At 52.7% G+C, this 11,874-nt stretch overlaps 1 protein-coding gene across 1 annotated transcript; it reads right to left on the bottom strand.

Moving 5' to 3' along the window:
- Positions 1-226: 226 nt before the first annotated feature.
- BAIAP2L2 (BAI1 associated protein 2 like 2) lies at positions 227-11,743 on the bottom strand. Its single transcript, XM_017823304.1, has 14 exons — positions 11,517-11,743; positions 10,471-10,546; positions 10,087-10,173; positions 8,949-9,010; positions 8,565-8,636; positions 7,856-7,972; positions 7,315-7,461; positions 6,702-6,854; positions 6,216-6,354; positions 5,196-5,421; positions 4,202-4,273; positions 3,686-3,866; positions 1,808-1,848; positions 227-1,008 (listed from the first exon to the last, which is right to left on the bottom strand). The coding sequence occupies exons 1-14, from the start codon at positions 11,553-11,555 to the stop codon at positions 933-935; spliced, it is 1,488 nt and encodes a 495-aa protein (XP_017678793.1). The 5' UTR covers positions 11,556-11,743; the 3' UTR covers positions 227-932.
- Between the last annotated feature and the right edge of the window lie 131 nt (positions 11,744-11,874).

Raw genomic sequence — 11,874 nt, 5'->3', positions numbered from 1 at the left:
CCAGGGGGGCCCAAGGGGCAGCTGTTGGTGCAGTGCGTGGTGCAGCCCTGCTGGTGCCCTCCACATCCACTCTGGACTCCTGGACTGGCAGCTGCCCCATCTGGAGCTACAGCACTGCAGTGTCCAATGCCACGACCATGGGCAGCTGTCATGGCCCCAGTGCTGGTGGGCACCACCTGTCCTCCTCCTCCTGCATTCTATCAGGTGCTGGAATGGCTACACAAGCCATGTTCTCAATTTTATTTAAAAAAACCTACATATTTTCCACAGGACAGTGAGGGAGAGAGCACAGCAGCAGTGCTGGACATTCTCACCCTCTCCTGCCTTGCCCCAGGGCTGCTTAGCAAGGCAAGGGGCTGCCCTGGGGGTGAGAAGGGGCAGGTGCTGCTACAAAAGGACATGGTTGCCAAAGGAGCTAAACACAAACCCCATCAGCCAGACCATGTCACTGGAAACCTTGTAGCCTCCTCCTTTTGGGGTTCATTCTTCTGGTAGCAAAGGAACTGTTTGGTGAGAGTCCTTCTCTGCCCACAGCAGGGCTAGCAAAGCTTCACCTTCGATATTAAAATAGCAGTGCCCTGTGCTGCAGATGTTGTTACCCATCCATCCCCCGCCTCCCAGACCAACAGCATCCCCTCTCCCAGGCCACCATCACTTGTAAAACCAGACTTTTCCCACTCAAGTACAGTAACACCACATGGGGAGGGGGGACAAGGATCAGTCCAAAAAGAGCAGCAGGGATCTTCTGCTGGCTAAAGCACACCAGAAACCCAGGTGAGACAGGTCCCAGTGTCCCAGAGGTAAGGGAGGGGAAAAGAGAAGTCACTCCATGAGTGGTAGCACTAGGTTGCTGCCCAGCTGGGCAGTCCTTGTGTAGTCCTTGTCCTCTTCCTCCTTCTCTGCTGAAATTCTTCAATATCTGCAACCCTGCCTCATCGAATGATGGGTGCTGAGCGGTCATTGGTGACTGTGGGACGCAGCTTGACTGTGGCAAAGGGGTTGGTACCTCTGGAAAGGGAAAGGAAACAGGTAACCATGAAAAAATGTGCAAATGCTATGCAGGGATCCTTCTGACCAAGCAAAGGTTATTAGTCCTGCCGGGCAGTCACCTCCATGCCAAGGAGAGTGCGGTAAAGCTGTTTGCTGAGTATGTTTTCGCCCTCCTTAACACACCCTGCTGCAAGTTCCCATGTGGTTCTCCTTGGGCTTCTCACCCTCCCCCTTCCATAGGATGAAGAAGAGACATAAGAACACGGCTGTCCCTCCCAATAGCACTCTCTACTTGTAGCCCCCTGACCCTCCAGAAAAGGAGCCAGGGAGCAGAAAAAGGCCACAGTACCATGCCAGAAACATGGAGACACCAATCCAACTGCAGGGGGAAGGAAAGCAGGGATTTATGGCAAGTCTGATCTCCACAGACCTGACTCATCAAAACTAAAAGCCTTATGCCTCAGCCCTTTTCCAAGCTGGCCAAGCTCCCCAGTCATGTAGCTCCACGCTCAGGCTGTGAGCTGCTATTGTGGCTCTTGCAAAATGGATGGGAGAGAGTACACAGGTCTGAACACATGCTCAGGGTGCTCAAGCCTACCTCATTTTGTCAGAGTTAGGATAGAGCCTCTCCAGTCAGCAGAGGCCACAATGGGCAAACTCTGCCTCCTGTCCTGGAAGGCAGGCTATACATTGCTTTCCTCCAGACACCTCCTTGTTCCTCCCACATTTGATAACCCAAAAGATTAAATAATAATAGCATTGTAATAATGCTCCCCTTGTCTGAGGATTCCATAGCAGAGCTTCACATCTCACTCACCGTGGGAAGAGTTCAGGGGGCTGGTCAAATACTCCTGATTTCTGCAGTGAAAAGAAAAGCAGCAGTGAGCAATCTGATGCAGGGAATGGAGACAGAAAAGTGGGGCAGGAGACACAGCACACAGAGGAAGATTTAACAAAACACTTCCAGTGAGTTAGGAGCCCAAGTCCTATTAACAGGGTTCTGACTCCTTATTCATTCAAGCTTTGCGAAAGCCCACAAATTCCCTGCTAAGAAAAGAACCTGAATTTTGTGGTGGGGGGTTGTCCCTACACCAGAGGTTCCTTATTCCCCTAGGACACCTCCCTTTGTCTTAGGGAAGAAAGGAGACAGTTCAGATCCCCGAAGTGCCTTGTCTGAAGAGCACAGCAAACAGTGACAGTCTGAGCTACATTTCACCCTGCCAGCACAGCCAGAGATGCCCCCCTCATGCTGCCCACACACCCTGGCAAAGAGTTTATCGTCAGTGCCCTCGCATGCTTCCTGCATCCATGGGGAACTCAAGAACCGTACCTCCCTACTCTACACCACATATTGCTTAAATGTGGACAAACCCAATAAAGAAAGATGGATCTATGCCCTGTGGCCCTTATTCTTGGTCAGTAGATAGTGAGGGATCAGTGGCAACTGGCCTGCTAAAGTACACCACTTTCTGTAGCTGGTGGCAGACAAGGAAGCCACATGTGCCTATCTGTGATCCAGTTGCAAAGTCAAATGCATTGAGCCCATTTGCTTGTGGCTCAACTGGGGGATGTCTCAGGCATATGTTTAAAGCAAGGCAGACTCTTTCCAAACTTCTAATGCAGCTCAAGCACTCTGTCATGCCACTTCAAATGCTCCACACATTTCATTGCTCAATTCCAGGTCTATCCCCACACCCAAGCTCTGGGACTGGATGAAAACCAGTGACCCAGAGGGACAGAGAGGCTGCCGAGTCTGTTTCCCAGTGTTGTGAAGCCTGAGGCTACCTGAAACCACAGAGCAGGAGACAAAGGAGAAAAAAAGAGTAATTAAATGTTGTGGGTTTCAGATCATTGAGCAACCCAATTGTTTGCAACCTTGCACTGGCCTGGAACCAGGGATCAGAGACAAAGTTTCCCAGTCCTCCATGAGACCATGGGCAGCACCCTTCTTCCCCCTCTCAGGTCCTCACATTTAGTTGTCTTTAACTTTGTTCTCCCCAGTCAATTCCTCACAACTGGAAGTAGTGTTAAGTGGAGGGTTTCCTTCTTAGTGTGCCATCCATAAACGATGGGTTGCATATAACTTGTTCTGAGGCTCTCAAAAATGGCTGTGCCCTCATCCTTTACTCCCAGCCTTTCCCTATCCCAGCTGTGACATTAACTCAATGCTTGCCTGAACTTAGAAGAGGAGCCCTATGAAACTCCTCTCCATTCTCTGAAGGGAGATGAAGGATGGCATCTCTGTTAGCTGGTCACCCACTCCCAGCCCAGCCTGATCACTCCATGGTCCTACTCTTAGCAGAAAGAGGTGCTGCCCTGGAGCCACCAGAAATCAGGCTGGGAAGTCATGGAGAAAAGGACCGAACTGAAGGGTCCCTGGTGAGCAAAAAGAGAGAGAAATGAGAAAAGCAGGGGCGGAAATGCAGTCCGTTGTGGGAGCAAAGCCAGGCACTGAGGATCTGCACACACAAGGCTAGCTGGCAGGGGTCATCAGGACATGGTGACATGCGAACAGACTGGGTGAGAAAGGCTGGTGCTAACAAGACCCCTTAACTCAGGAAGGGAGCAGGTCCTTCACCATCTGGAAGGTGATTTTCTCCCTCTACCAGGCAGAGCAGAAAAGGTGTGCCTTGGAGGATGAAAGTCAGTGTGGCCCACTCCATACACACCCACCACTCACTCCTCCTGCACTCACCTTGGAGCCAGAACTGACTGGGGTGACTGCCCCACTCTGGTGACTGCTGGCACCCACCGAGAGGGGAGGTGGGTTCGGCACACTGGGCTGGGCAGCAGCAGGCCAGTAATTGCTAGAGGAGGGAGTGCTGGGACGGTCCAGGATGTCATCCATACTGTGACTGCTTCGCAGTGGGAAAGACCTGAGCAAGAGGAGAAGACAGTGGGGTAGGAGTCAAAGAGCAAGGAATAGGGAGTACCACCGGTGCTAGCCACAACACGGGATGCCTCTGGAGGAAATACACTTGGCTTGGACTGGCCCACTCACGAGCACCTTTGAGAAGACATTGCACGTGTTGGGAGAGCCACCTGGGGAAGCCTGTGAGATCTCAGGGCGTAATGAGGCTCTTGGCAGGTGTTCCAGCATGGGAGCCTTGCAGCTCTCCATGGGGCACACCCTAAACAATTACCCCACTGGCATATACTGACATGTCAGGAGCCACTCCACCTCCTGCCTGGCCAATTCCCCTCCTATTACCTGGTGTCTGGCTCTTCCATCTCCCGCGCATCCTCCAGAGGCTTGACATAAGCTTCAGGGAACCAGCCACACCTAGGGCACAGAAACAGACATATGAGGCCCAGGCAACCATGGTCTGTGGTTCTTCAGATCCAGCTGCCCAGCACTCCTATCTACACCCATCCCACATATCAACCAAGCCACTGCTGACACTACCCTGTGTGACAGGGCTCCTGAACTTCTTTCACCCGTAGGTGGGGCACGGTGTTATTCTGAGACAGACCTTGAGCTTGGAGCAGGACTTGCTTATCTCAGGGGCTGTGTAAAATCTGTGCTCCTGGGAGCAGTGTTGTCACAATACAGGAAGAGACACTCCAACTAACTGCAATCACAAGGAAGCTGTGGAAAACTCTTCCTGGGATTTTGCACCAACTCCACTCCAGAAACCCCCCTCACAAAGAGAGGCACTGCTCTTGTTCATCTCATATCTGAGGTTGAGCATTCCTGCAGAGCCTGGTGCAGGGATCCCACGTGATATGGGGCAGGCTTTCCACACACATGTTGGCCGGCAGTGCCACAGGGAGTAATTCAGTAAGCGCTGGGTGCAGCAGTTTCCATGTCCTGCCGGTGCTGGAGGCTGTGGCAGCAGTTGCAGTGTGAGTTAAGGCCTCTCAGGTAACTCCAGCAGTTCATGGCCCTGAGCTGGATCCCATGACAGGAGTCACTCAGTCATGCAAGCCAGGAGGAGGGTCACTGCATCCCTGACTCTTCCTCAAAGCCCCTGGAGCTTCCTCAGACAGCTCATCTATGCTAGCCCTGCCCCACCCCATCTCCTTGGCTTGGAGAGCCCCCATTCCTGAGGACATAGTGATGTCCCACTGAGATGGTGGGTGAGAGACATAGTGCCCAGGCCACACCAGGAGGGGAGGATGGATGATAATTTTGGGCTTAACCCCCCCAGCTCCAGACCCAACAAGCCTGCATCAGGCCAATTTACAGCATCAGAGTCACATACGTGGACGAGCCCTCCAGTTTGCCATACAGCCAGCCATTCTGTGCATCCGGCATCAGCACCGTGATGACATCCCCGGGGTCAAACCGTAGCAGAGTCCGGTTGGCACCCGTGGCGTGGGGCACGATAGCCTGCACTTTTGCCATGCCACTCCTCTTCCTGCCCTCGCTGCCACTGCTGGCCTTGCTGAAGGAACCTGAACGGGAAGTACGGCCTGTAGGGAGCAAACCTGCAGGGAGGCATCCAAGGAGTCTGGCTGGAGTTTGGCATCCTCCTGTAAGACCCACACTGCCTCAAAGGGACCAGTGCTTCCCCAGGCAAGTAATTGCTCTAGAGGAGGAGTAGATGGACTTTCTCTCAGGGAGAGAACAGGGCATAGCATGGGCAAAGAATGGTAAGCATCTTGCAGGAGAAAATCAACTGAAGTCAAAACCATTTGCTTTGCACTGTGTCCTCTTCTGCCAAATGTCTAGAACATAGACACTGCACGCCACGGCTGATGCCCTGCCTGACAGTCCTCTTCCTGACCCTGCTAGAGCTACTGACTATTTGGGTAATTTTTATCTCCCCCTGCCCCTTTTTACTTTTTTAAACACTTAAAGCTGAAATCTCTCCAGAAGGAAAAGCAGGTGTGTCATGAGGCAAGTGGCTGGGTTTCATAGGGCAAGCTAATATTAAATCTGTAGCATGAGGGAAGGTGCTTTACTAAAATGCTCCAACAAGAGCAAGCTCTTATGGTCCAAGGAGCCTTGAAAACTGCACATCTGTGGGTCCCCCACTTCATACAGCCAGCCAGGAATCCTGGCCTTGCCCTGGATGGATCCTGCCCTGAAGGCTGAGCTCACCTTCTACTTCAGCCTTGCCCTCTCCATCTCCCAGCACTCTGCTCTTACCATGCCCAGGAATGTGGCTGAGGACTGGTGGTCTGATAGAGTGGTAGTCCCTTCCCAAACCCAACCCTCTTCCCAGAGAGGTCCAACCCCTGTGTCTCCCCACAACACTGCTCCCAGATATGGGTCATACTGGCTGATGGTGTCCTCCTCAGTGGCTGCCTGGGGGACTCCGGCTGAGGAGACAGTCTCATTTCTGGAGGGTCTGGAGAGAAGATGCTGGATCTACTGCCAGTCATAGAAGAGGCAAAGTCCCCGAGGGGTCTCTGGGGCTGTTGGAAGGAAAGGAGGCTGAATACACATCTACAGGGGCTGTGTGAGGCAGATGATGCTCTGAGAGATCTGAAGTTCCACTCAGAAAGCCAAACATAGCACATTCCCCCATTGCAGCCCATACGCATGCTTCTCTTCATCTTGGCCAGGAAAGGCCATGGAAGCTGGACAAGGCAGCGAGTACCATGGCCATCTAGTCCAACCCCCTTCAATAAGCAGGGACATCTTTGACTAGATCGGGTTTCTCAGAGCCCTCTCCAGCCTGACCTTGATGGGGCATCCACCACTTCTCTGGGCAACCTGTTCCAATAGTGCCTCAAACAAGGCGAAGCTGTGGGCGCCTCACCATCTCAAGGTGAGTGGGTGTGAGCCGTCCTGATGGATACCCCTGGCCGTGGGAGGCTGCGAGCAGACCCTGTGAGTGGCTGTTTGAGGGGTTGCGGCTGGCCTCCAGCTGCTCCTTCCACCGTGGTGCCTTGTTCTGGATCATGCCCCGAGCCTGGGCAGAAAGAGAAAAGAGGGAGTGATGGACAGGGCAGAACAGCTACAAAGGGACCCTAGGGCTGACACATGTGTTAAATTAGGGAACAGGTCCTCCCACAATTAGATTTGTGGGAATAGCCAAACAGCATCCTACAGGAGTGAATTTTCAGGATGGCAGGGATCCTGGGGTATAAATGACACTGCTACAAACACATCACCCTTCTCTCCTCCATCACTCACACACCCAACTAACCCTGTGTCAGCACCATCCTCAGCCCCAGCCATGTTCTCCCAGCCTAATACAGGCAGCCTGAATCTCACAGCAAGAAAGGAAATAGAGTTTCCTGCCCAGTCCATGCACAGATGCTGCCTTCACCCAAGGGGCAGCTCAACCCTGGCTCCCTCTGCCCACATGCTCCCTCTCCAGCCCTGCTGCCTGCTCCCAAGCTCTGCTCCCCAACATGTCAGGGCCATACCCTGCTGTAAAACTGGAGGAGAGTGTTGTAGAGCATCTGGTGCTTTTCAGCCAGGAAGCGGTAGCGGCGTTTCTCCTCTAGCTCAGCCTCTCTCTGGCTCTCAGCGACAAACACCTGCATCTCTGAGCGCAGTCGCATCACATTCTCCTGCACCACAGGGAAAAAAGGGAGGAAGGGATCAGTGAAAATCCAGCAAAGTGGGCTCACACATTGCATGGGAAGGGTTGAAAGGAGTCATCATGTCAATGAGCTTCCCAGTTCACTTGCAGTGCTGGAGCACCACAGAGGAGATAGAGCAGAGTGCCAGGGATTAAGTCCTTGCACACTGAGGCTTCCTAAGTGAGGAAAAGGCTTGGCAGGAATGAGTACCACAGGTCAGTAGCACCCTGTGGAATAGGAGTTTCCTACTTTACAGATAAACCTGCTGCCTTTTGAATACTGGGGGCAACTCTGTGGCTAAGGTAACTGAAAAATCAGCCCTGGCTCCACAGAAATCATCCAGTTCTTTTTTCCAGCTCCCCTTCCTGGAATCACTGCTTACCTTCATCTCCCGTGTATTTTTATCACGAGCCCTCTCCATTCTCCACAGCTCTGCCATGCACTTATCCAGGTTGGTGGCTCTGCGCTGGTACTCCAGCTCATAGTGCTTCTGGCTCTCCTGCCAGGGAGAAACCAGGCTCAGTGAGGAACCAGAGACCCAGACACACTGTGAAGCAACAAGGGTTCTGCTCTGATGCGTAGTTGTACATCTGAGTCCCCCTGAAATCAGGCTTCACCTGGACTTCTTATAAAAAGTCTTTCTTTACCTTTCTTTTCATTTTGAATGGCCTCAGAGTGTTGATGAACCTCAAGACCTCAGGAGCAAGAACTGGCACCCAGCTGCCCCAGGCCTCTATCTCCCTCCGTGACACTACCTACCAACATGGCCAGCTGGGCCATAATGGCAGAGGACCCACAGCAGAGGCTGTGATTTGGGAAAGCTGGGAACTCTGCTATTGGGATGCCAAGTCTCTCAGCCCCACTGAAGCATTTGGCAATTCCCACTATGGAAAGAACAGCCACCTGCCCTCTTCAGCTCTCCATCATCAGCCAAACAAGAGGAGTTTGTTCCGTGATGGGAGAAGAAAAGCCACCCCAACTCCTCCTGAGAAAAGTCAAGGAAAAACTTCAAGTGCTCAAGCAAAAACCCTTGGGTAGATGGGAGAAGAAAACAAGGAGGGCTGAGGAGGAGAAGGGAGTTCATCACTCACACTGATGAACTGCACATCCATTTTGCTGTTCTTCTCCATGTGCTGCAGCAGGTCCACGTGAAAGGTCTGAGCCTGAAAGAAGTGAAGGAGCCATCACTCTTGTCCCTTCAGCAAGCGGGGTGTTGCATGCACTGTGGTGAGGGGTGGCTCATAAAACTTGCTGTGCCAGACACTCCCTTGCCACCTGGATGCACCTGCCAGGCTCTGCCATCCCAGCTGCAGTGGCAGCTCCGTAACACTCCTCTGTCACGTGGGATAGCAGGGAGGCAGGCACCTGCCTGCGGGCTCATATGAGGGCAGGTGAATGCAATAAATGCTGATAAGCTGCACTTAAGGAAGTGCCTTTATTTCCCACCTCCACCAGCCCTCAGGAAAACCACTCACCACAATCTCCAAATCAGAGCTCAGTAACCTCTGCATATCAGACATCTGCATAAGAATTTCACCTTCAAAGAAAAAGACAGGAGAAGGTTTAAAAATCCTGCGGCCATTTCCCTGTGTGCTCAAGGAGGCAGACCAGCATGATGCAACTCAGGCTGATTAAACACAGGTATGAAAGTCCAAGAGATATCACAAAGCACTGCTCTCTGCACCCTGAGAGAGGGTGGTAGCCTTCCTCCCCAGGCACTGACAACACGGGGTTGCTCCAGCCCACGAAGTGGTGGGACCAGTGTTCTCTTTTGGCACCAGGTGCCAGCAGGCGCCTTGCCTCTGCCATGGGCTCTGGGCATTGGGTTTCTGCTCTGCCATAGGCCCTACAGGTGCCATTTCTAATGCCAGTGGCACCCCAACTGCTGTGCACAGTTGTGGCTGCCCTATGGGAAAGCAGCCACAGACCTGCTGCTGATGCTGTGCTTGGTCCTGCTTCACCGGTGTCAGTATTATGAAATCAGGAAAGGAAGAGACTGACGACAGGGAGCAGAGGAGCTAGCTGGGAGGTGCATATGACAACAGGAGTCTGCAGAAGGGACACATCTGCTGGAAGCTTTTCACTAAAATGTTCAGCAGTAGGCAGTTCCCTGAGCACATTTTCAGCAGTCGCCACTAGGCTGCAGAGTTATTTGCACTGCTGAGTGTAAGCCCCTCAGCCCCAAGCTGCCATTCCACCTGGTTGCAGGCTCAGGAGGACAAGACCTCATCAGCTGTTGTCAGTGCATGCTCTCCAGCTTTTTCCCCCACACCTGTAAGGAGGAAGAAAATGGTTCCTCCCTGACGAAAATTTCATCTCTCAGGGAAGGAGGACTTAACAAGGACTGGTTTCCATAAGAGGCCCATCATTGGAGGTCCATCCCAAGAGGTGGGCTCAGTCATTGATCTCAGAGAGATACAGAGACTGTGAGAGATATTCAAGGACACACAATAAATTTGACTCTCAGCACCTGGACAGGGCCTGGTGTGGTGAGACCATTTACAGGAGCTATCTTTCTTCCCTCTATTCCTGGAAAGAGACCAGCTAAGGGAGAAGGCCAAAAAAACCTAACTGTGGCTCATCATAGGAGTATGGTGTGCAGGAGAGCCTTACCCAGCATGTGTGAGGTGGAGCTCTGCAGAGCTTGCTCCCCAATCTTCTCAATTGCCTTAAAGTACACTTCAGCTGCTTTGGATAATGCTGTGAGGAGAGAAGAGGAGAGAGGAAGGAGATAAGGGTCTAGCCTGCCTTCCCACCATCACCAGCTCCAGCAAGCAGCACACAGAACAGCCACCCCCTGGTACGTCGCCTATAGGCAACGGCACCCCATCTCTCCCCATCAGCAGCAGGTCCTGGAGTAGAAGAGTACTTAAGGGCAGCTCAGGACGTGTCAAAGGTGGCGGATCAGCAACCTTGTCCTGGGTGACAGCACAGAAGATGCCCAGGATGGATGCAGCAGTATGGTCTGGAGCCCTGGCTGGGCGGGACCCCACTCACTGTGGAAGGCACGCAGGTAGTTGTTCCCCAGGTACACCAGGTTCTCCAGCGCAGGGTTGAACTGCTCCAGGATACTCTGTGGTCAGGCAGAAGCACGTTAATGCTGTTTTTCCCCACACTCCAGAGACTTCAGCAAGCTGATGCCCTCTTGCTGCAGTTTGGCTGGATGAGAGCTCCCCAGCCACAGCACAGGCTGGCTGTGGGGATGTACAGCCGAGCACAAAGTCAGCTCCCTGCAGTGGAGGTGGCTAGGAATTTTGGCTGCCCTTAGTCTTCCAGGAGAGGAAGCCAGCCAGGAGAGGAGCAGTGCCAGAGGGCAAGGTAGCCCACTGCAGAGCCAAGGGGTTGCCTGACTGAATATGGCTTTCTCCCAAGGTCCTACACCCATTGCAGGCAGGGGAGTAAGTGCAAGGGGATCTGAACAGCCTTTCCCCTCATCCCAGAACCGGCCAGGGTGAGAGCCACTGTTTATTATCTAGGCACGGACACAACTCTTTCCTGGCCAGGATGTGGTGCACTGCCAGACTCAGGAGCTTAGTAAGAGAAAGGATAGACTGCTTCACACCAGCCTTTCCGCTTTTATTTGTTGTATTTATCAAAGGTGTTCATTGACTACAGAGAAGACCAGAGATTCGAATAAGCAATTCCCCCTTCTGCCAGCCCCCATCACCTCAATTCAGCACTAAAGTGTGCAAGGAAACATTTATAAAGATCAGACAGCTCTTTCCAGTGAGGGAGAAAACAGCCGATCAAACTTCTTCCTACCAGCAACCAAGGTGGTTCACCCTTCATGCTCCATGCCCCAACCACCCTGGTTGCGCAATTCCTTCCCGAATCTGCCTCTAGGACCCACACCATCATCTCCTCCTGCCAGCCATCTGCTCACAAACACAGCTCAGAGCCCACAGGAGCTGCTGGAGTTCTGCCTGCAAAGGGATTCAGCCCTCAGCTGTCCACCCAAGGGAGCCTTTGGCAGAAAACAGCTCTTCTCCCACCCATACGTCTCCCCTATGCCAACAGGAGCAGTCTTTGATGCCAGCACTCACCTTATAGATGGAGATGGTGGATCTGTAGGACAGATCCATCTCTGGAGCCTATTCCCTTTCCCACGGAGAAGCAAGGAGCAAAGGAGAGTACCAGGTGCTATAATGGCCTGGAGGGCTCTGCTTCTGCACAGCCAGCTGGATGGAAAGAGCCCGTCACTGGCAAGAAAGGACAGCAGGAAGACACAGATGTGGTACAAAGGGAGCACTGATGGAGTTTAATAATTCACCAGCCAAGAGACTGGAACTTGATCTCTGGAAGTAACCAAACCCTGGGGAGAGAGGAATCCTGTGACAGCCAGTAAGGACATGTGACCGCCTCCTTGCATTATTGATTGCCAGCTTGGTACCCAGCTCTCCC

The sequence above is a fragment of the Lepidothrix coronata genome, unplaced genomic scaffold, assembly GCF_001604755.1.
Source record: "Lepidothrix coronata isolate B3197 unplaced genomic scaffold, Lepidothrix_coronata-1.0 Scaffold102, whole genome shotgun sequence".
NCBI classification, from domain to species: Eukaryota; Metazoa; Chordata; class Aves; order Passeriformes; family Pipridae; genus Lepidothrix; species Lepidothrix coronata.
This window is presented reverse-complemented; position numbering and strand designations above follow the sequence as displayed.

Bases quoted from the DNA above. Each gene is read 5' to 3' on its own strand.
- BAIAP2L2 (XM_017823304.1), bottom strand. From the start codon at position 11,555: ATGGATCTGTCCTACAGATCCACCATCTCCATCTATAAG. The intron at 9,011-10,086 runs GTAAGGCTCTCC...TTTTCTTTGAAG, and splicing joins CTCCACCTCACACATGCTGG to GTGAAATTCTTATGCAGATG. The intron at 3,867-4,201 runs GTAATAGGAGGG...CCTCTTGCTCAG, and splicing joins ATGGAAGAGCCAGACACCAG to GTCTTTCCCACTGCGAAGCA.